The sequence below is a fragment of the Vulpes vulpes genome, chromosome 3 (genome assembly GCF_048418805.1).
Source record: "Vulpes vulpes isolate BD-2025 chromosome 3, VulVul3, whole genome shotgun sequence".
Classification (NCBI taxonomy): domain Eukaryota; kingdom Metazoa; phylum Chordata; class Mammalia; order Carnivora; family Canidae; genus Vulpes; species Vulpes vulpes.
This window is the reverse complement of record NC_132782.1, coordinates 122,499,568-122,523,604: the sequence shown is the minus strand read 5'-3', so window position 1 is coordinate 122,523,604 and position 24,037 is coordinate 122,499,568. Positions and strand designations below refer to the sequence as shown.

General features: G+C 33.3%; 1 protein-coding gene across 4 annotated transcripts in view; it reads right to left on the bottom strand.

Moving 5' to 3' along the window:
• Window positions 1-1,704: 1,704 nt before the first annotated feature.
• Window positions 1,705-24,037, bottom strand: part of COL11A1 (collagen type XI alpha 1 chain) — a 197,086-nt gene continuing 174,753 nt past the window's right edge. For all 4 annotated transcript variants that reach the window (XM_072754482.1, XM_072754481.1, XM_072754483.1 and 1 more), the window contains 11 exons: window positions 23,595-23,648; window positions 15,451-15,504; window positions 14,464-14,571; window positions 13,923-13,976; window positions 13,782-13,817; window positions 13,632-13,685; window positions 11,978-12,227; window positions 8,524-8,636; window positions 7,006-7,074; window positions 4,595-4,828; window positions 1,705-3,421 (listed from right to left, as the gene is read on the bottom strand). In XM_072754482.1, the coding sequence (XP_072610583.1) occupies window positions 3,275-3,421; window positions 4,595-4,828; window positions 7,006-7,074; window positions 8,524-8,636; window positions 11,978-12,227; window positions 13,632-13,685; window positions 13,782-13,817; window positions 13,923-13,976; window positions 14,464-14,571; window positions 15,451-15,504; window positions 23,595-23,648 (1,173 nt within the window). In that variant the 3' untranslated portion in view covers window positions 1,705-3,274. The remainder of the gene's footprint in view (window positions 3,422-4,594; window positions 4,829-7,005; window positions 7,075-8,523; window positions 8,637-11,977; window positions 12,228-13,631; window positions 13,686-13,781; window positions 13,818-13,922; window positions 13,977-14,463; window positions 14,572-15,450; window positions 15,505-23,594; window positions 23,649-24,037) is intronic.

Below are 24,037 nucleotides of genomic sequence, written 5' to 3'. Positions count from 1 at the left end.
GTATGAAGACAGAGTTTGTATCATGGCATGCATGTGTCTTTGGTGCCCAGAGGCTGAAATCTATTGGTAGTAGAAAGAAAACAAGGTATAAAATGTGCAGAATCAGAAGCCAGCCTGTGAAAAATTCTCACAAATTTATAGTACATAGATGAAATAAATGTAGAGAGATTTTCCTAGATTTAAAATAACCTGAAAACTTAAAAATACTTACCAATGACAAAATGTAAAATTGAAAGAAACGGCTCTAAGCTATTGATAATAAGAAACATTTTTTTTTTATCTAACATGTAAGAGAAACATTCTTTCTACTGGAAATTAAAATATAAAATTCTCATATGATAAGACACTCAGAGATTGAAGCCAAAAATAAACAAATGCACAGAATAAAAAGATTACAAAAGTACTTCAGAGAACTAGTGAAAACATTGATTTTTTTTCCAGATTTTGATACTTTTGGCATGGGTCCAGTTTTTAAAAATTAATAATTTGTTGAAAGACCTTTAGTTATTCAAAATAGTAACTTCTGTAATATTTTTGTATTTATTTTTTTTTATTTTTTAAAGACTTTATTTATTTATTCATGAGAGAGAGACAGAGAGAGAGAGAGAGAGAGAGAGATGCAGAGACACAGGCAGACGGAGAAGCAGGCTCCATGCAGGGAGCCTGACGTGGGACTTGATCCCGGGTCTCCAGGATCACACCCTGGGCTGAAAGCGGCGCTAAACTGCTGAGCCACCTGGGCTGCCCTGTATTTATTTTTTAAAGAATAAAGCCAAAATTTATGTGTATCAGGCCCAGGATCCACGCATGCCAGGATCTATCCAGAGTCAATGGTATTCTCCAGAGTTTATACACCCTTGGGCCAACACTAGATAGAATGTCCTATAATATGCTTTTTTCCTTCCCACTGAGCTTTTCTTTGTTCATGTTAAATCATTTATGTAGGGTGCCTGGGTGGCTCAGTTGGTCAAACATCTGCCTTTGGCTTGGGTCCCTATCCTGGAGGCCTGGGATCAAGCCCTGCATTGGGCCCCCTGCTCAGCAGAGTCTGCTTCTCCTTCTCCCTGTGCTCCTCCATTCTGCTTGTGCTCTCTTATTCTCTGTCAAATAAATAAATAAAATCTTAAAAAAAAATCCATTATGAGGGAGGGAAAAAAATCCAATGCTATGCAGAAGACTATATCCATATGTGCAAGGAATAGAAAAAGTTAGGCAATTCAGTTATTTATTCATTAATTCTACTGAGTGCTAAATTGGAGGCTGTTTGTTTAAATGGGCAAATAAAGAAGCTTCCCCAGGGCAGGTCAATATGCAAAATATTCTCTATGCCTGATGTATAGAATTTCTCTTGATAGAAAACGTAACTTTCTATATAATTTAGAAACTATATCAAAGTTCTGGAAATATTTCTAGTGCTGAAATTGTGAACATATGTTTGAAACTTTGCAAACTGTTTAATTATGAAAAATATCTTTCTGAAATTTTAAATATAGCCTACCTTAATTTTGTAAATAGAGTATTACCATGTGGTGTTTTTATTTTAGACATGTGGGGAATTTAAACAACTTATTTCTGAAGGAGAATATTCTTTTCCAAAAGTGTAAAACTATTCCAATCTGGATGGTCAAGAAACAGAATTGAAAGCCTTTTCAACAATAGAGAGTAATTTGGAACCTATTTAAGAAAGAGAATGACCAATCCAGGTAGACAAGACTTGAGTTTATTTATACGATTCATATCTCCCTTCTTGAAAGGACATTTACAAACTTGATTTCAAAAATAAAGAACTTCTGAATGACAAGTGTTCACGTTTTAATTCCAGTATTACAAGTATGCTCTTTTGTGATAAATTATCAGTTGAAAATGTTCCAGTGAAATCTGGTATCAGTTAATTTAACACTTCATATAAGAAATAAAACATTTATTTTCAAGTCTTACATATATTACTTAAAATAGATACAAAGTTCAATTTGTAACTTTCAAATTTTACTGCTATATCAAGCTACCTGGGAGAAAATACCTTAGTGGAAAAAAATGTTTTGATTGTTTTAATAAGTATGACTTTTAAAACAAGCACTGTTAGTAACAATCCACCCATATGTTATTTAGGAATTAGGCAGGTCAAATAATGTATAATATTATTTTGAAAGAAAAGAAATAGTATTTGTTGGGCAGGTGCAGGTAAAATAATATTTGAAGACTATTGTAATATGCAACTTGGAATCAAATTCAAGAAGTTGATTGATTAATAAGAATAACATTGAACAAATTCATAAATAACTGCTTAGTTCCCATCTTTTAATATTAATCCGCACGACTGAAGCACACTGAAAACAATGAAATGAGATAAAGTAGTAAAAAAATTGTACATCTGATTGTTTCCTTGATGGAGGCATTGATTTGTTAAAATAGCTTGTCATACACATTTTCCTGTCCAATAATAAAAACTTGTTGTTTTCCATATATACAAGTATCCTGTGAAATCCTGGACTCCAAAAAGAAAAAGGTTGAGGTATAGCATTGAATAAAGCATCAAAATGCATGATATTTTTGGCTGAAATTCAGCAAAGTTACTGTCAGTAGAGCAGAGCTGATCCAAGTGTGCTTCCAAGAGTCTTCTAGGTTTTTGCCCCTCTGAGAAATTTGTTGGCGACATCAAATAATTGAACTCTTCAACATCAATATATACAAAGGCATTTTATTATTAATCAAAGAAAGGGAATTAGAGCCATCAGAAATTACAACTTTATTTTTTTCATAATACATATATTTATTGCCATCATAGTTCTGCAATTGTCATAAAATTAGAGTCAGATGGAATTCAGAGACACGTGCAAGTTTTGGAAATGGACACATAGATAACAGTATAGAACTGTACATAAAATAATTACAATTTATTAAACACATTGTTTTAGCACATCCTTGATGGATGGGAATGAGCACCATATCTTTTATGAATATATATTTTTCTCTTCTTTTTTTCTACAGCACCAAAGAAATCCAAATAGGAAAAGGAGAGATGAAAATTGGAAATCAAGAATAAGGCCTGTTTCCATCTCAGCCACACTATCTTGTATTTTTATGATTTTCGAAAGTTTTTTCATATAAAGATTCTGGCCCCCTCACGGGCATCAGTATTTTTAATCGGAACATATATATGTAGCAAGTTGCTTTCTATACCATCCTTATTCAAAACTTGCATGTGGCATAAAATGGGTTGGTGGCACCAAGGTATTTTTTTTTCTGTTGATTTCATATGTTCTTTGTCCTAATCTTAGCCAAGGAAACAAACAGGACCAACTTCAAATCCAAACTTCTGATTCTGATCACCAAAGTCATTGATCATTACATCAACGATAGGTACTTGATCAATTTTCGGTGTATTGATTTCAATCACAGTTTTGTCATAGCCTTTTCTGGACTGTAAAATGGAGCAGAAATAAAAAGTTACACAATCATTTTATAGTTTTAATACGTATGCTATTTTTTTCTTACACCTCTGAATGGAGACAAGAAGGCAAGAAAGACAAGAGTAAGAAACAAATTTGTCATTATCTACGTGTAATTAACTCTTGTTTTTATCACTGATGTCATAGATAGTTTTAAATTTTGAGTGTTTAATATTTAGCTGTTATAGCTGTTACCCAACTATAATATTTGGATATATTGCACAGTTGAAGAGAATATTACTGAATTGAAAAATACCATTTAAGATGAAGACTGATGCTAGTATTGAGTCAGGCTCCTACATAATAATATATTCCCACCATTGTAATCATACTAGGTATATATACCAGGTTTCTTAAGACACAGTATACAAGTTATAGTGCACGAGGTCACTTCTACTGTTATATATTAATTTTGTGAATGATTATCAGTACATTACTATTGGGAAATCCAAACACTTGCTACTTTTAATATGTTTTATTTTCTCTTCTTTGATCTGTGGATACCCTACTCATTGGTGAAGTCATGTGCTTATTGCTTTGAAACTATGACTTCTTTAGTCATCAGCTAAAACAATGAGTTTTTTAGTGTGTTCTCTGGGTCACTTTCTTAAATGGAATCCCCACTGTGTGAAAATGATAGTTCCAGAGGATAGAAGTAACAAAAAATGATAGTAACTGCCTAAACCACTAGAGTATAGAATCAACAGACAAGCTCCTTACAAACAAAATACAGAGGTAAGAATTATCTATAGTATAAATGGTATAATGCCAATTCCTTTACCTGTCATTTTAGATCCATGGATGAAGGAGGCAAATGAAATATTTTTTTTTAAATTTCAAGAATAACTAGCTATAATAGTATTCAAATATCAGGAATAATTCCATAGAAGTAGCATATGATCTAAGATTAACTTCTGCTACGGCTTTTAAAATATGCATGTTTCATGGTTTGTGTGTGTGTGACTGTGTGTGAATATTAGTGGCTTCTAAGACACCGTATTTCAATGCCAATGTTAAGCATCAGATCTTAATAACAATTGCTATTCATTTCATGCATTTCATGAGAGAAACCTGGCTTAGGGCCAAACTGAGGTGGTTACACACTGCCTCCCACCCTGCGGAAGAAGGCAAGCGATTTCACTCACCGCACAGCCATCATACAGTGCTTTGATGTAAGGGTTGTTGTCGTAGGACATCTCCTCATCATTTGATCCCAGGAATCGAAGTGCTTTGTCGTAACTTCCTGATGACACATCATACCAGGCTGCTGATTGATGACAGGTGTAGGTGAAATTCTGCCGAGCAGAGGCAGTCAGCAGTTTCAGGAATGTCATTTGCACCATATTAATGGAATTTCCTTCAACATCTAAATAGGAAAGCTGGGAATAAAAGAATAAAAAGACATATAAAGATTCTTTTACTCTTTTATGTTATAAAAGGATAAAATCGCTATTGACGTTGAACTGTTAATCCAGAAGCATTGGATGAATCAATCGATGGGCCCATTTTCAGTTAGGAAAAGAAAGTGGGCACAGAGGATCAGAAGACCCCGAGACAATATTTTCTGAAATTGTATTCCCACCTGAGTTACTATAAGCACTATGTATCTTTGAAAAAAAAAATCACTTTCTTCCTATGCTTCATTGTCCTAATCATTAAAAATTTCCCAAAAAATGCTTTTGTTTCCAAGAGAGCTTTCATTATATTTGTGTATCTTTTTAAATTATAAAGTGGAAAAATAGTGAACAATGGGAACTGAGGAATCTTGGTGCGATGCAAAGGTGACCAATTTAGCGGGGTTTTACTTTTTTTTTTTTTTCCAGAGAGAAAGAGTGTATATGCACTGCTTGCATGGGTGATGGGGGCAGGAGTAGAGCAGGAGCGAGAAAGAGGGATAAACGATCTCCAGTGGAATCCTGCCTCTATGAGCACAGAGCCCTAGGCATCTGGATCTCTTGACCCTGAGATCTTGAGTGGAAACCGAGTCATCACTTAACTGACTGAGCCACCCAGTGCCCCTTCATTTTTTTTTTAATATCACCTACTTCTTTAAAGAATTTCATAGTATAAGCACTTGACCCACATTTACTTAAATATTTTATTTATTTATTTATGAGAGACAGAGGGAGAGGGGCAGAGACACAGGCAGAGGGAGGAGCAGGTCCTGGGCTGAAGGCGGTGCTAAAGCGCTCAGCCACCCAGGTTGCCCTTGCCCCACATTTTAAAACATGTTCCTGCAGTTTTTTATTTTGGGGCCATGGTTTTCTAAGGTGTTTGGTCTTTTATTTCCAGGACAGACCTGCCCGTTTGTTCATTCTTAGATGATGTACTTATTCAACACTATGTCACTAGCACTAAGCATAATGTCCAAGATGACACAAGTGAGTATTTGTTGGTCAGTAAGCACTTATTTTGAATTTACAGCAGATAGATAGTTTTAATTGAAAATTATTAAAGGTCTTTATTGAATTCATAAGTCTATTGGGTGTAATTCAAATACTAGGGTCAACTGAAACATATAAACCTAGAGTTTTTAAAAATTGAGTAGGAAATTTACCTAAAGATTTAGTCAATGTAAAGGTAGTTATCTATGGCTCTCTTCTTTATTGCTGAATCTACTCAATTCTTACTGATTAACAGCTTAGATAGTGAGGAAGCTTGTTTGGTTGAAGAAACAAAGACCACTTGGGAAATGCACACGAAGGAAAACAAACCAAAACAACAAAAAATAACACCACATACAGAATTCTGTGTATGTATTTTAACGTCTACACTAGTAAGAATGTCACATGGATATTTAATGGAGCTTGAAGACTGAATAATTCTGTCAAGTGGAGAACTTCACTAAAGTTGTTAATTAATACATGTAGGTTCCCCTAGGATGATAACTATAAAACAGCCATCAATAGAAAATAATAGCTTTTTTAAGAACATCAAACAATTGAATAATTATCTGGGAAAGTGAGAAACTTTCATTTAAATACATTCTTATTAATATTTTAAACACATATATTTTTAAACAGCTTTTATAATACAAATTTAGTTTTGGCACCTAATCTTAAAATACCTATAAAAAATTATCAATAGTGAACTGGTAATTGTATGAAAATATCTAAATGAACTTGTGCTATAATCCAAATGAAGGTTAGGTCAGTCAGTTCACTTTATTTCCAAATGTGACAATCAGAAAAAAAAAATTTCACATTCTAAAAGTTTTTACTGAAATAGAGAAATGAATATATATATTCTCTATACTTGATATTTCTAACATAATCCATTTTTATGATGTCTATCAGGTGCTTAGTGGAATGCATACTTTATCTGATCACATTATTTTAGTAAATTTAGTATATTTCCATATGCTATTAGCATACTAGCATAGCACATTTAGACTTCTCTAAAATACTACAGTGATCTAAGATAGATGGAGCCAGCCGGAGAACACTTGGAATCCTTGATAGTAGAATTTGGACATTCATAGTCAGTGTCTAGAGATATAGAGAGCTTCATTTATGAAGTTTAAGATAAACCATTTCATGGTAAGTTAATAACATACCAGTTTTCCTCTCTTAAATTCACTAAACCAGCTTCCTGGTTTCTCCTTTGGCCAAGATGATATTCTCACCTGTTGCAAAGGAACAGGAAAATTAGATAAAAATTATGAACAGCATTGTTTAGGTATGTATCAATAATTTTCAGTAAGACTAAGATGCCAAAGAGGTTTTAAAACAGCCTATCCTGAACTACAGAAAATGAGATAAAGAGCAAAATTTGAGAGAGATCTTGGGAATTCCTATTTAGTGAAGATGGGGTCATTTTCTTCCTGTTTTTTTTTTAATTGCTCAAAAAGAAGGGTGGGTGAGGGGGATAACCTACAGATGGCATAATAAGAGCTGTAGGGGACATTGGTGGAACTCTTAGGTAACCCCTTGGAAAGGAACACTTCACAATACCAGTTGGAATCAGCCAGCAAGGCAAATACTATCAGCATTGCACAGTGAAGGGAAGCATCTGGAACACATTCAGCCAGTAACTAACTATTCAGCCATGCTTTGGAAAAGTCACCGGCAGGAAGCAAACCTAATCATCTTCTGCTGACAAGAATGTTTAGAATCTCCTATAGATCTGCATTTACTGTTTTTGCTTTGATAACATCAGCAAACTATAAGGGTATATAAGACCTCGTGGTAAGGAATCTGAGTTATCAGTGTAAGGGGAGGCATTTTCCACATTCCCTCATTTCTTTGGGGGCTACACGAATTTTATTATGCTTCACCACATGCCATGTTTGGGAAACAGAAGTTGCTTTGTCTCCTGCCCCTACTACCCATCCTTTTCTCACAAATTTAACTTCTTTCCTGAAGAGATTAGCCACACCTAAAGCTACTTGTCTTGCCTTAAGGACTTTCTTTGCCTCTCTATACCCATACCATTTACTAAGAAGAATGTCATTTATTAAAAGATTACAATCAAAGACAACATTTACCACCAGAAAATAGTTGGAGAATATAATTAGGCTAGGGGAAAAAATCTTTCCCTATATTAGTAGTTTACCTTTATAGCTTTAAAGATAGAACTCAAATATATTGATACTGTTGGGTGAAAATCAAGAGATGTTTTTGAAGGGACTAAATATTGTAAAACTATGCAAAAAAATTAAAACTACGCAAATGCAGACAGTGCTCTTATTTTATGTAAGAGATTATAAATTGTGTATTTTGAATATCATATACAGCTGTGAGTTCTATCTCATGGTAAGTGGAATGAAGAATACTATGCATGCACTAAAATTTGGGAATCAGCTGTGCTGTGTCATGGAAAGCCATAGAATTTTAGAGCACAAGCAGGTGCATAAAGAATACATCTGGGTAAAAAATAAAGGAGAGAAGTATTTGTTAACTCTGTGCATCACTTTGGTGTCTTATTCATGTTTATGCAAATGAAATGTTCTAATTACCCTGTAAGAAAAGCAGATAAATGAAAATATGACAGTATAATTTTCCTGTTTAGTTCAATATTGCAAAAACATGGCAAGAACTGTCAACAGTCACCACCAAAACAGACTGGTACTTACTCCTTCAGATTTTTTGTCTGGATAAATGCAAGTCTCACCACCAGATGTGAAATTACAGTAAACTTTGAAGGAATCTCCTGAGCAACCTTGGTTTGGGTCAATCCAATATTCACCTAGAAGTAGGAAAAAATATGTCATATACAAATACATTTATATAAAAAGTCAATTGCATTAAGTATCAAATTTTATCAGAGAAAGAAAAATTAATATTGATGGATCTTCTCCCATGAGAATCACTTTTATGCTTTTTGTCATATTGAGGTATGTGTTTGAATAGTTAAAGAGTGACCCTTTATCTTCTCTGAATCAAAGCTTTGCCCATAAACTCTTGTGGAACACACTTGTTCCTAGCACATCTGTTATTTTTAGATTTCAGCTTAAATGCCACCTCCTCAAATATTAACATTCAATTTACCCATCATAATAAATTGCATGGATAATGGAATCAGATAAACTTAACCCTAAATCTCACATGTATTACTACTTAAGTGGTCGGAGTATAATAATCACTATATTTTCCCTTGGTTTATTCATCTGCAACAATGGAGGTGATAGTATCTACTTAGCTTCAATCGTACTTTTGCATTACTTTATAGCACAAACTTCTTGTAGTAAAGAATATTTTACTACAAGAGAAATTCTAATTCCCTTTGAATTAGATTTTAAAAAGAAGGTCCATTTGATATATTTAAATGTAGTTTTCTATTAAAGTCATTATCCTGTGGTACAGGGCAAATTTTATCATGTGGATGACTATGACCATTAATTTATTGTTAGATGAGTAAAGATGGTAAGTAGTAGAAATAACATAAAATTATTTAAAAATAATTGACAATACACCAACAACTATTGGGAGACAGTACTGGTACACATACTTTGGTTCCCTCTTAACCATTTTTTATGCTGTCATTTATTTTATTTTATTTTATTTTATTTTATTTTATTTTATTTTATTTTATTTTATTTTATTTATTTATGATAGGCACACAGTGAGAGAGAGAGAGAGAGGCAGAGACACAGGCAGAGGGAGAAGCAGGCTCCATGCACCGGGAGCCCGACGTGGGATTCGATCCCAGGTCTCCAGGATCGCGCCCTGGGCCAAAGGCAGGCGCTAAACCACTGCGCCACCCAGGGATCCCTGTCATTTCATTTTAAATATTAGTCTGAATTATGTGAATCTACTGGTTATTAACTTTTAACATTCTGAAATCTCTAACTGCTTAGTACTAGAACTCTTGAAAATCCAAAACCAATCTGCTTTGCCTTTTAGTACTACTGTATATAAACAGGGAAAGTACTCTTATAGTCAATTAGCTTCTACTATATGTCAGATCACTTGAAACATTTATTTAACAAAATCATTTACATTTTTTTCTGATTGCATCATTTATAGATTCACGTCTGGAATGAACTGAAATTCTCAGGAATAAAATATACAAAAAAAGTTAAAGATCATCCAGGATTTCACAAACCAGGATAACCACTCTTACTGTTTGATATATCTTATGGTTTTTAGAAATATGTAATTTCAAATTCTGTGGTATTTTTACCTTGATTTATTCAGTTAATATTGTCATTAAATTTTCTTCAAAAACACAATAATAACCTAATTACTAAGACACCTTCATCGTCCAATAAATTCAGTGTACTATTGGTACCATGTACAACTTATCTCTAACTTATTCATTTCCTGCTTTTACTGTCAGATCTCTAAATCAAGTCATCATAATTTCTTGACTAGATTAATCAAGTTTCCTTTGATTCCACCTCACTTCCCTCCAAATTACTTCAAGTAATTTTCCACTTTGCTTACTACTGTTTAGCCATAGAGATTTTTCAGTTCCTTGAAGACACCAAGATCTTGTCTTCTTCAAAGCTTTACCTATATCCTCTGCCTGTAATACCCTTTTAATTCTTTGCATGACTGGCTACCTCCTTAAAAGTTTCAGCTTAAATGTCACCTCATCAGATATTAACACCCTATATATCCAAAATGGAATCATCCTTTGCTTACCTAAATACTCATTTTTTCACAGTACCTGTCATAATATGCTATTATTGATACTTGTGCTTTTTCCTGTCTCTATCATTTGATAACAGCAGCTCAAGGGCATTATTCCTTCTGTGTATCTGTGAATCTCTGTCCGAAGAACAGTGCCTGGCTGTTAATTAATTAATTAATATTTGATTAATTGATTGACATTTAATTAATTAATATTTAATCACAATTAATTAACACATTGAAGAATTACTAATGCTAGTTTATTTATGAGGAAACCACAGGGAACTGTAGCCCATGGTGAACTTCCCATTCCCAAAATTTACAAAACTTTTTCTTGACTTCTCAGGTTCTAAGTCATTATATGTTGTCTTATAACTCAGTACATGTTGTAATCTTTCACAATAGAATTTCAATTATGTATGACTATCTTAGCGAAATGAGAAGTCTGAATCATTCTTATAAATCACTGAATTACTACTGAATTAAACTTGCATTTCTCAAATATACATACTATAAACTTGAAGAACTTGGATATCAGTTTCTATGAAATCCTTAATAGTTTTAGCCTGTTTTAGTTTTAACAGGCTATTCTTGAATAAGATAGGAAGATTTTATGATATTCTTCTTTTATGGTGGTGACTGTTTCTGAATCACATTGAACTTTTCTCTCTGAACTGAGTTATTTAGATCTCGGTTATAACATTCTTGTATGATTGACAGTGCAAAATTATTGTCCTAAAAGTAAAAAGAATGACAAAATATTTCCACATAAAATGGGAGATTTAAGATCACATAAAATCTGTCCCTTGTTAGGTATGTAATTGTGAGAGTTTATTAGCTAATTCAGGATACTTGAAACTCTTGCTTTCTCAGGATGGGTATGTAAAAGTTTGTGTTAAATGGTAGGTATAATAAATTATCCTTATTATTACAAATAAATTGTTCATAGTTCCAATTATTTGTGGATCAATGACATAAATTTTTGCCCCAAGCTATCCTAATTCTCAGTCTGTTCAACAAATCATTGCTAAACTAATGGGTCAAATATGATGCAGTATGCTCTTAATCATGTTAACTTTACTCATATCAATGTAAAATAAGTTAGATTATAGGATATAAATAATTATACATTAATGTGTACATGCACGGACACATAAAGCCCCTTCTATCATAGTTATTACATGGAAAATGCATTTATGTTATCCATAATCATCCAAAAAGATCTTGTCATAATTTAATGAAACCTTATGTAACAGGCAAGGATTCTCTGAAGCAGATCTTGAATTGCACAGTGTAAATGACTTTTTCTGTCTACAAGATTGGAATTAAATCATCTGCTTTAGTTTTATTGAGATTCTATATTAAACATTTAACTAGAATTAATGAGCTGACAATGCACCTTCATAACGTAGAGGTTCAGTACACTTGCTGTGTCATGTATTATTAACATACCATCTGGGAAGTCAGGATGGCTGAGTTGCAGGTCTTTGCAAGTTCGGGCTGGGTTAGTCTGAGTACCCATTGGAAACTTCATATGCTCGATGTCTTGTTTCAGGGAATTGAGGGAACCAAATATTTCCTCCATTCCATCCGAGTAATCAAGAATATTATCCCCTGCATCTGCTTGCATGTTTTCAGCATGTCTTCTTGTTTTCTTGGGTGACAAGATTGGTAAAGGCTGAATGACTTCCCCAGGTGGACCCTGTGAAAGAGATAACGTGCATGTAATTGCTTCTTAAGGTAAAATATTCTGTATAATTATTACTGGTTATGTTATTGTTAGGAGAAACTTAGCTAATTTAGCTTTTCAATGTGTTTCCTATTTTCAATGTTTTCTATACACATATACATATATAAATATTTATGTAGAAACTGTGTAAATTCTATTCTAAAGAATCTAGTGAGCATATGAGGTAGATACAAATCAGATAATTTCTCGACCTTTTTTCTATATAAGTAATGTAGCACAGACTGGTGTGGACATATGTATGCTACTTTCTCATTTATTAATTAATCCTCATTTACGTGTCCTATCTCTGCAACTAGGTTTTAGTCTCTGAAGATTAAAATATCATTGTAAAGTTATTATGCTACCTAATGAGTTGTCTATTGTGCTTGATAATAATTTATATTATGAAACATTAAGCTCTTAATAATACACAAGTTAATACACATTAACTTGTTTCAAATAGAAGTTAACATTGTATAAATTTTAAAAACTTAAAAAATACAGCCAGACTTGAATTTGCAAGAGTAAAACTATGCCCCACAAAATTCATATGTAGAAGTCCTAAGCCCCTGTACCTTAAAGTAAGACCTTATTTTGAAATGGGATTACTGTAGATATAATTAATTAAGTAAATATAAGGGCATCCTTATCAGTCATAACCTTATAAAAGGAGGAAATTTGGGAATAGAGACCCACATAGACAGAAGATGATGGGAAAAGACAGAAGACAGCCATCTATGAGCCAAGGAGAGGGTCATGGAACAGACCTTCCTCCAAGACCTTGGAAGGAGCGGATGCTTCCCATAGTTTGAATTAGGACTTGTGGCCTCGAGAACTGTTGGACAATGCATTTCTATAATTTAAGCCACCTTGTTTGTGGTGCCTATTACGGCAGCCCTAGCAAAGCAAATCTATCACTTAGTAGTTACGTGAAGACTGGAAAAAGTCCGCATTAATAAATATTAGAAATTATTGTTGCTTTTAGGATGATCATTATATTTAGTAGGAAAAAAATGTCAATTTTCTAAACTTTTGTCTTTATTCCTGTGTGGTCAGACATATATGCATCTTTGTGGCATATAATCAATTGCTTTCACAAAAATGTGACATAAGAAAGGATATAATATTCTTCAGAAACAAATAAAAACAAGATTATCATAATATGTAGTTAATGTATCTTTTCATTCAATCGAAAGAAAAATATTGGCATGTGAACCTGATCATGTAATTAATCTAGTTGCTATTTCCTAGAAAAATCAGCACAAAGACATTTGACAAAATGTCTTTTTTTTTCACCCTTCTTATAAATTCAGATAATTCATTGGCAGTCTCAGGGTGCTAATTGCCAGAACATTACTCTTGTTACTCTGCACTTACCGGAGGTCCTGGAGGCCCTGGAAGACCACTGTCACCCTTCTGGCCGGCAGGTCCCTTTTAGGAAAACAAAAAGGAACAAGATAAATAGAGAACAAGGCATTTGAGTGGTCTTCCCCCAAAAAATAAAAGTCCAAAGGCAAAAGTACTTACAGCAGAGCCTTTGGTTCCCTTTGGACCTTGAGGACCCTAGAAAAAATGCAAAGGCAAAAGTACAGATAAAATATCTGGAGAATTTATGACTTCAGTATATTTGTAAGTTTACATTAAAAAATTATTTCGTCTTGCACTTACTGGTAAGCCTGGAGGACCAGGTGGACCTATGGGACCAGCAGGACCTGGAATTCCCTGTAGAAAAAATCATCCAAATTAGAGCTTTCCTCAGCTATTCTATTTCATGTTTTGCATAACAGCATACACTGCAAACTTTAGATTATGCAAGAATATGTAAGAATAACCTAAAACTTTCCACTCTGAATCTAACAAATAACTTTTCAAGATAATCTGTTTTTTCCCATGTGCTTCAGTGTCTATACCTTTATAGGTATAAAGCAGCTTCAGAATGATTTGTATGTTTTGGGGATTCACTAAATTTTTGTGTAATTAACTGTTGAACTGTAGTTTTTATGATTTCTAACTTCTCATATTATTAATTTATTACCTTAAGGTTAAGTAAACCTCTTTTTGAAAACACCATTGACTTAAAGAGGTTAAAGATGCTTTAAATCACCTCGTTGGTCACGTTTAATGGAATGTGTGCAGGTGTGTGTGTGTGTGTGTGTGTATGTGAGTACAACTGGAAAGGAGTAGGAGAATAATTTATATCTTTACTCACTCCATCCCCCTTTGCTCCTGGAGATCCCTGAGTTCCAGGGAGTCCTCTGTCACCTTTTTCACCTTGTTCTCCTGGAGGTCCAATCAGGCCAATTAAACCAGGATGTCCCTTTAAAAGGCAGAGAAAAGAAATTTAACAATATGTAAATTACAATCATCTATTATAGTCATAAAATAATTACATGCTAAATTTATGAAACCTAAAAGTAAAAGAAAAAGATAAAAAATTTAACCCTTTCTGAAGGATATTTGGATTAAGAACCTGCTTTCCTCTTACCTAACAGGATCATTTACTGCTTAAGTGAGATTTTTATCAGTGAGGAGGAGTATTAGGGAACAAAATGCTTTCTGAAAATATTTTCAGTGTTTCATTTACTTAAAAAGAATTCTCTCAACTAAGAGACTAATAATGACCATATATAATATTGATGAAATAAACTGACATTATTTTAATAAGCACCATATTTTATATGAAATGATTTTTACTCTTGAGACTTTGTAGTTTTTCAGAGACATTTAGAGATTAAAAATAATCCAGAAACTTTAGTGGCATTCTAAAAAGGCTTATTTTCTTTCATTATTTGGTGCAACTCAGCGTACATTCTGGAAAATCAAGTTATTATTTCAAAGGTATTCTAGTTTAAATTTTTTATTTTCATGTTTAAAAACATAAAAGTGGACATTTTGTTATTCCATCTGTTTATTTTCTGAAGGGTTATTTTAGTATAACCATATGCTTTCTCCGTATGGTTCCTACAAGGGGACATTGAAAAAATATAACACTGAATTCTGATACATTTTTCACTATGACTTTGTATATTTTCTCTTCTCTAAATTCATCTGGGAAACAGAGGATTGACAGCTTTTTCCTTGGTTAGAAGGACAAAGATATTCACTGAAATTTCCTTTTGAGTGATCTATATCCACAAAGTTATTGTCTCTACTATTAGGATGTCAAAATTGTAAAAACTTGTGCTTTTATTCTCACCTTCTCACCCTTGGAGCCGGGGTCACCTTTGAGACCAGGTAAGCCAGGAGGTCCCTAAATAATGAGAAATAATAAACATATATAGAGTAGGTATGAGTTAGAGGATCATTACTCTCCACAGGGAATGTTTGGCTTTGGTAATCTGACAGTTTTCAAAAATAATAATGATTAGTGTTTATTTTTCAGGATTCTAAATAAATTTGCTTATTTAAAATTCCATGGCTTAATATTTAATTATAGTTATAAAGCATAGTATCAATAGGTTTGACTACATAAATATGAAATTAGGAATAAGACATGGTTTATATGGTCTTTAAATCGAAAATGGAGGATAGATTTTTAAATACCCTAATTTTGGAAGTGATTTCCAAATTATACATCAAATCAACCAAATATTTCTGTGCTAAGCTCAAATACATTACAGTATTTCCTGTAAAATTAAAAAAAAAACTCAGTAAATTTTTAACACTCATCTGACTTTTGGTAACTACTTTTCCTAATCAAACTCCCAAGATGGTATTTTAAACTGTAATTCCTGAACAATCTTTTATCTAAATGACCTGTAAATTTAATAATAAGGCAATTGGTTTTTTCATATAATCATCTTTATTTTACTAATTTAACCTTTTTTATGGTCCAATGATAAGACATTTACTCATTTATGCTGAATTATATTTTGATGAAAATCATGGCATGACTTCAACTTACTCAGTCCTGACCCCTACCCATGGAATTATTCATATTGATGACTTTTTAACAATTTTTTTTAAGATTTTATTTATTTATTCATGAGACACACACAGAGAGGCAGGGACACAGACAGAGGGAGAAGCAGGCCCCACGCAGGGAGCCCAACGTGGGACTGCCCTGAACCACAGGCAGACGCTCACCCGCTGAGCCACCAGGAGTCCCTAACAAACGTTTTTATATAAAAGTCAGTGTATTCCATATCAAAGGCATCACAAAATATGACCCTTCTTGTGAAATTAATGACAAATGAAACTCTGCAGGCTAGAGATTCTGTCAGAAGAAATGTAACTGACACTAAAGGATGGATAGTAAGGGTGTGATTGATGAAATCCAAGTCAAGATAATGCTACAGAATGTAGGTCACTACTACCTGCAATAGTGAGGCATCCAGAAAAACAAAGCAAAATATTTCTACAGTTTCTCTATTTATATTGAATTGAATTTCAGAATTATAATTTCAGTAACTATTTTTAACATGGCACTTAGAAAACAAAAGGCTTTGACTTTTACCACACTATACCATGAGTGTTCACTTTTTGTTGTATCTTCTTCAAGGCTACCATGAGTAATTTTTTTTCCTTTCTATCCAGACACTTAGAATCTTCAATGTGAGAGGAGCATGTAAGTCCCAGTCCAACATTTTTGTGAATTTAAAGTATGAAGAGCCATGGATCTGATCCAAGTTATATGATGTAATATAAAAAGTATGGGCTCAGGATAGGATAAATTTAGGACAGAAGCCCGTGTCTCCTATTAGCAATTTAAATTAGCTAACCAAAAAAAGCTGCAGTTATCTCATCTGTAAATTGAGGATTATGATTCCTGTTTCATGAGATTGAATAGATGAGCCTTTTCCACTCCTTAATTTCTCACATCTACATCTTAAACTGAATTTCTGGTCATCAGGGGAAAGTTAGAATGTGGCTAGTACAATTAGTACTGTGTAACAACAGTATTTTGGACTATTATTATATATAATTATATTTGTTTTAATTCCTGAATTAATTTGAAATTCTGTAAGTATTGATATAAAAGTGAACAATTTCCCTACATCATTCCATTAACAATAGATTCAAATTATTTTCATAGAAAATACATGCAATTTTAAATGTGCCTAATAATATTTTTCTACTAAGGAGAAAATAATTAATCCTCAGACAGAAATTTATTTTAATTCACCTTAGACCTTCTTTTGTGTAAAATAATCATGCTACTTTGTTCAAAACCTGACAGCCAAAATGTAGATGACAAAGAAATTACCAAGGTGTTTTTTTTGAGAATGTATTTTTTTTTTTTGAGAATGTATTTTTTATTGGAGTTCGATTTGCCAACATATAGTATGGATACATACTATATGTTGTCAACATATAGTATGGTTATACATATAATATAACTTCCAGTGCTCATCCCGTCATGTGCCCCCCTCAGTGTCTGTCACCCACTCACCCCATCCCCCCACCTACCTCTTCTTCCACTAACCCTTGTTCATTTTCCAGAGTTAGGAGTCTCTCACGTTCTGTCTCCCTCTCTGATATTTCCCACTCATTTTCTCTCCTTTCCCCTTTAAATCCTTTCACTTATTACCAAATATACTTCCAAGTATGTTCTAGGGCTGGGTTTGAAAACTGGACTTTTATCTTATTTACTCACACCCTATCATAGTGAACCTCAAAGTGTGGTCCTTAGACCAGTAGCATTAGCATTCTCTGTGAACTTTTTATTAGAAAAGCAAATTCTTGGGTTTCATTCAGACCATCTGAATCTGAAATTCTGAAGTTAAGAGACCAGCAATCTGTTTCATAGATTTGATAACTCATTACTGTTTGGGAGATATGGCTCTGTGGCAGTAGGTCCCAGATCGGGTTAAATCAATATTCAAATCAGAAGCGTATAAAAGATCTCATATATGTTAAAATATGAGCATTACCTATTTGGTTCTACTAGTTCAATAATTTTTAAATTAAGAGAATATATTTCATATTTATTATTTTCTGATCGTATCAGAAATGTATGATGAATCATCAATTAGGGAAATAATGTTGCCCAACAGCACATTTTAAAAGGATAATATCAATGATTAGTGGAAACACTCAAATAATTTCTTGAGACCACGTCACCATCAGGATAAATGCAAAAGATTCTATATGTTACAACAAGGTAGCATAGAATAGTAAGAAAAAATAGTTTTAATAAAAATATAACTGCATGAAGGAACCATATACTTGTAGCAGTAGCAGAAATCTTTTAAGAATATTGGTTAAACTGACATATGTAAATTAAAAGTAAATACATTCTCTAGACTGAAAATGTAAAACTATGTACAGGCCAGACTTTCTTCATGTCTCATTTTACATTCAAACTTTCTTAGGCATGTAATATATTACAGAAATTTTGGTCTCTGTGAGAGAATTGCTAAGGATGTTGCTTGCTGGACAACAATATCCTAATCACTGCTTCACTCAGAGTCTTAAATCTAACCACATATTAGTTGGGTGATCTTAGATATATTACTTACTATTTCTGAGTTTCATTTAAGAAGGTAATATGTAATAACTGTCATAGTATTCTAATAATGGAAGAAAAATCAGACCTACAAAAGTACTATATAGACAGTGAAGTATAATATAAATTATTAACTTTCATTTTTGAATTGTCACAAATAGTTCTCAGCTTTCTCACCACATTTTAATAGTATAAACTAAAATGGGGAAAAAAAAGAGAAGGAGGAGGAGGTGGAGAGAAGGAGGAAAAGGAAGAGGAGGAGGAAGGAGAAGAAATACTGGAAGTCTAATTACTCAGGCGTAATGAGAAATACACTAGACATTATTTGTGTTTATACTGCATTTTAAATCATTTCTATAAATGTATATAAAAGAGTTCGAGGAAATGAGGACTAATTCCTCTAAGCTAAGAATTTCTTATGAACTTGCAAACTTTATCTGAGGACGGATTTATCAGGCAAAATCAGTTTCTTATCATTTTCATCAGTTGGAAATAGAAATTGGTGAAGTTATGATATTGATAGCAGTTATAAATAACCCTCTGAACTTGGAACATATCAGAAATATCAATTCTGCATATAAAAATGTTATTCCAAGTACATATTTTCTATTTCCTATTTAGGATATTGTAAATTGGAAAACCCCAGGGAAATGCATAATTCATAAGTAATAAAGTGAAAAGGAAAACAGGGATGATACATTCTTAAGTGTCTAGAATACACAATCAAACATTTACCCCTGCAGTATTATGCTTTACAGAATGTTTGCTTTGATATGCATCTCAAAACTCTAGTGCATTGAAGTTTAAAGAAACTGTAAATCCTGCACTTTATTTAGAATGTAATATTGTGAAATAATTTTTAATTTGGTGAAAAGCAAATGCTTTGTTGTTTGAACCTGGTTAATCATTATGGAATGCTACACATCTCAATCTTGTCTACAGATAGTTCAAATATAGCATAAAAAATCAGAAACTGCAATTCAGTAATCCATCCTACCATTTTTTCAGGCCCTGATGGTTTGGAAAATTATGCTATCATCTGTTTTATTTATTGGTATGTGTAAAAGAAGGCATGCATGATTATAGTATGGAAAATTTCATCTCTTTTTCATGTTGACTACTCAAAAATTTTATTCAATTTTTAAAAACCTTTTATTATTCTTTATATTATATCATCATTGTCCTCGGCCTTCTGTTAGCTCCCCTATGTAGTATTTATCCTCAGTTCCATATGGTGATTCTAAATATACAGGTACATAAAATTTGTGCATATATAGGAGTTTAATTTTTACCATGAGAAATGTCTTTTAAAGTGAAAAATAAATACTTTACCATATCTAACTCTAGTAGAGACGATTACATTACAGGTGGGAAAACACATATCATTTTAAAAGTTTTGTTATATTTATTTATTCTTAAGGTTTTATTTATATTTTCATGAGAGTCACAGAGAGAGAGGTAGAGACATAAGCAGAGGAAGAAGGAGGCTCCCTATAGGGAGCCCGATGTGGGACTCGATCCCAGGACCTCAGAACCTGAGCCAAAGGCAGAGAGGTTCAACCACTGAGCTACCCAGGTGCCCTGCCCCTTTTTAAAAAGTTTTAAAACATCTGTTTCACTCTCACCCCAAAGAATTTCCACTCCAAAGGTTAACATGATTATATATAAAATACCTTTATAAGTACAGTAAGTTTATAAGCAAGCATAAAAATATTCTCTAATAAAAACAAAAAGCCACAGGAAAAGGAATGGCACCCATACTGCTAACTGCTCTGTTAGATAGAGTGCAATTGTCTAGTTAGTTAGCTGCCTGTCTGGAGCAATGAAAGTTCAGTAAGTTGACAGCTAAGTTGTATATAAAAGTTGGGGAAAGGGGAATGTTGTGGTTTTGTCTGACTAGTGGACCCTACAGCAGGAAGTTTCAGGCAACTTCGGGAAGGGGAAAAGAGACCCAATGGGTAGCTGCAGAAATGCAGTGATAAACAGGCTTCTGAAGCATGTGTAGACTTGGATGTGGGTGTGAATACATTTATAATTATAATGAGGAAAAACACATTATGGAGAGAATATTCAGATGAATTTCACGTGGATTAATTTCAGAGACTAATTCAAATTTGTATGAGTTTTGAAACCTCTTACTTTTACCTCCCACATTTTTTTAAGCCTTCCAACCACCTTTAAACCTCTCTTTTCCTTCTTTAGTAAACTTACCATATTCCTGATGAGGGAAAGGTCCCCAGAGGAGATGGCATTTTAACAATCTTGCTCTGAATATATTTAGCATTCTTTGCTTAATTCTATTATAGTACTTACTTACTTACCTTAGACTCTAACTGCTGTAAGTCAGCATAATTTGTTAGTCCTTTTCATTTGCTTTAATCGTCAGTGTCTTTCAAACAAGTTTATTGATGATATGTATGTATGCATGAATGAGGTCAAATTTAGTTACTTTTTTTTAAAGTAAACTCTACCCCCAATATGGGGCTCATGACACCAATATCAACAATATTCTACGGACTGAGCAAGCCAGGCATCCCAACTTTAGTTACTTTTCACTAAGAATATGAAATTGTTTATTTTTCAAAACAGTATTTCATTCAATTAATCATTCTTTATTTGATGCACCTGGTACCAATGAATGGTCTAAGTGTTTTACATATAACTTATTTAATTAACATAAGAACCCTAATGAGGTAGAAGATATTAATATCTCATTTAATTCATTTAAATTTCATTACTTCCCAAGAGATAGATGCTATTGGTATTTTAATTTTACAGATGAGAAACCTAAAGCTTAAAAAGAAAATAAATAGCTTTCCTAAAGCCATCCAGCAAGTAAGTAGTAGTGTTTGTTTTTGAAACCAGGGAGCTTGGCTTGAGAGCCAAAGACCTTAACCAATAACCATGATCAAAAACTGCCTACTAAAATAAATTTTTCTTGGCTGAGTTGAAAAGCTCATTGAATTGCCATAAAAAGCATGGTTTCTCTGCTCATCCTCACTTCATGAGGATCAACTAGCATTTTCATTAAAATTAGATATCGTCAAACTAATGGATGCTATGAAAAAGCTCCAATATATTCACATTATAAGTGCTCTCTGATAAAACAAGTAGCCAGAGAAAGGCATGGCACTCATATTGCTAAATCTGATGCTTTTCACTTCACTCTGCCTAAAAGGGTTTGAGTTTGAGATGTTCTGTCCCTTGCTCTGTAAACTCACATTTACCTAAGGGTCAAAAATATAAACTTTTACAAGCTGGAATCAGGTGATACATCTGATGGTTTTATTTTTAATATTATCTGAAGGAAATCTCCAGTATGATGTTTCCTTTTTTTTTTAATTTCATCTGGATAAAGGTCAGAATACTTATTGGAAAATCTGAAATAACAAGAAAAAAATCTCTGGCAAATTTTAAGGTGACATTAAGGCGAATTATTATTTTTTCCAGACTCTGACTCTAGAATTAGGAACTTACCATATCTAAGGAGAATATTCCCTAAATAGTGGCACAGACTTGAAGCCCACTTTGCTTCAACCAGGGCCCTGTGCCTATGCTGATCGGGTCATGTACAGATTTGATAATCTCCTGATTACGGTCATTCAAAATTTGGTGACTTTTATCCTCATACTAAAATAAATGCTATTTAACTTTTCAGTGAAAGTTTTAAAAAAAAGTCTCTTGTAATATGAAATACTTGGTATATTTTGTGGCATTTTTACTAAAAGGAACGGCCAAAATTTCTCCTCAATAAATAAGATTATGAATCCCCGGGGTTTTTTTAATAAATATTTTTTAAAAACGATTTTTAAAATTTATTCATGAGAGACAGACACACACACAGAGAAAGGCAGAGGCAGAGGCAGAGGGAAAGGGAGAAGCAGGCTCCCTGTGGAGCAGGGAATCAGATATGGGACTCAGATCCCAGGACCTCAGGATCAAGACCTGAGCTGAAGGAAGATGCTCAACCGAATGAGCCACCCAGGTGCGCCTGAATCCTAGTTTTGATGGCTTTCTGAGAATGCATCTTTGAGGTAATTAATATATTCATGATAAGAGGTACTTCTGTAAAATATGAATTGATCTACAGAAGCATTCGACTTTTTGAACCAACTTGCATCCCACGTGCATAATGGTATGCATTATTGACTATTTTGATTAATCCCTTTACAGGCAACCATTTCTGGACAATGAATTTCAAATACCTCTATCATAAAATAGAATCTGTCACCCAGAAAACAATGATATTAAAGTCAAGACTTGGTTTCTCACCTATGCCAAAATTCAGTTGCAAAGATAGCCTTGGCACCTATAATACACTCCCATCCCATACACAGTGTGCTGGTCAACTAAATGCTCTGTTGCATATCTCAAGCATGTTTGCACACAGGGTTTATGATAGTAACCAAGCTTCAGTTGTAGTAATGATGCCTTTCTTAACTAATGGAGGTTAATGTTTTATCTTCCAGCATGTATGACTCATTGAAGAGAACAATTTATTTGGTGAAGGAATCACTATATGCCTGTGCCAATGTCATTCTTTTAAATGAAGTGCCAGGAAACTAAGTGTAATTGCATGCATTTGGGGGAACTGTCCACATTTAGAAAAGAACTGGCGAGGCTATTAGTGGCATTTTATTCAGAGTGGAAATTTTTTTTTTTTTTTTTTTTTATCCAAAGGACATACGAAAGGAAAGATTTGATCAAATGGCACATTTTCCAAATAACCGATCAGGATTACTTTCGTCTTTTTAGATCTAAGTAATGCACTTCCTTGAATGTTGGACAAAGTATAAGCTAATTTATAACATAAAACTTCAGAAATTCTTGCTTATAAATAAATTTGTTTCATGAATTCTCCCTTTCTAAATAACAGAAAAGATCATACTCACCATAGGACCAGGAGGCCCATCCTGGCCTGCGGCTCCAGGGAGACCTTGTTCTCCCTATGGAAAAGAAACAATTGATTTTTTTTTAATTAACAAAAGGATACATACATTTTTTCTTTCAATTTTGGAAATACAAAAAGAAAGAAAGCAAACATCACATGGGGAATATCTATGGTATGTTATAAGCAATTTTCAATCTCTCTATTTTGTGTATGTCTATATGGATGCATGTATAAAAACCGAACATCTTAAGTTCATAGGATTTAGTTTTCTATTCTGCCTTTCTGTGTTGGAATTTCACCTTGAACTTATTAAATAAATGACATATCTAAATATCTTAAGAGTATCTGACTTTAATTATTGCATAAGATTTAATGAATTCCCATAAAACATCCACAAAATACCTCCTGAAACAATGCTGGCGTAAACCTTTTCATTCTTAATTT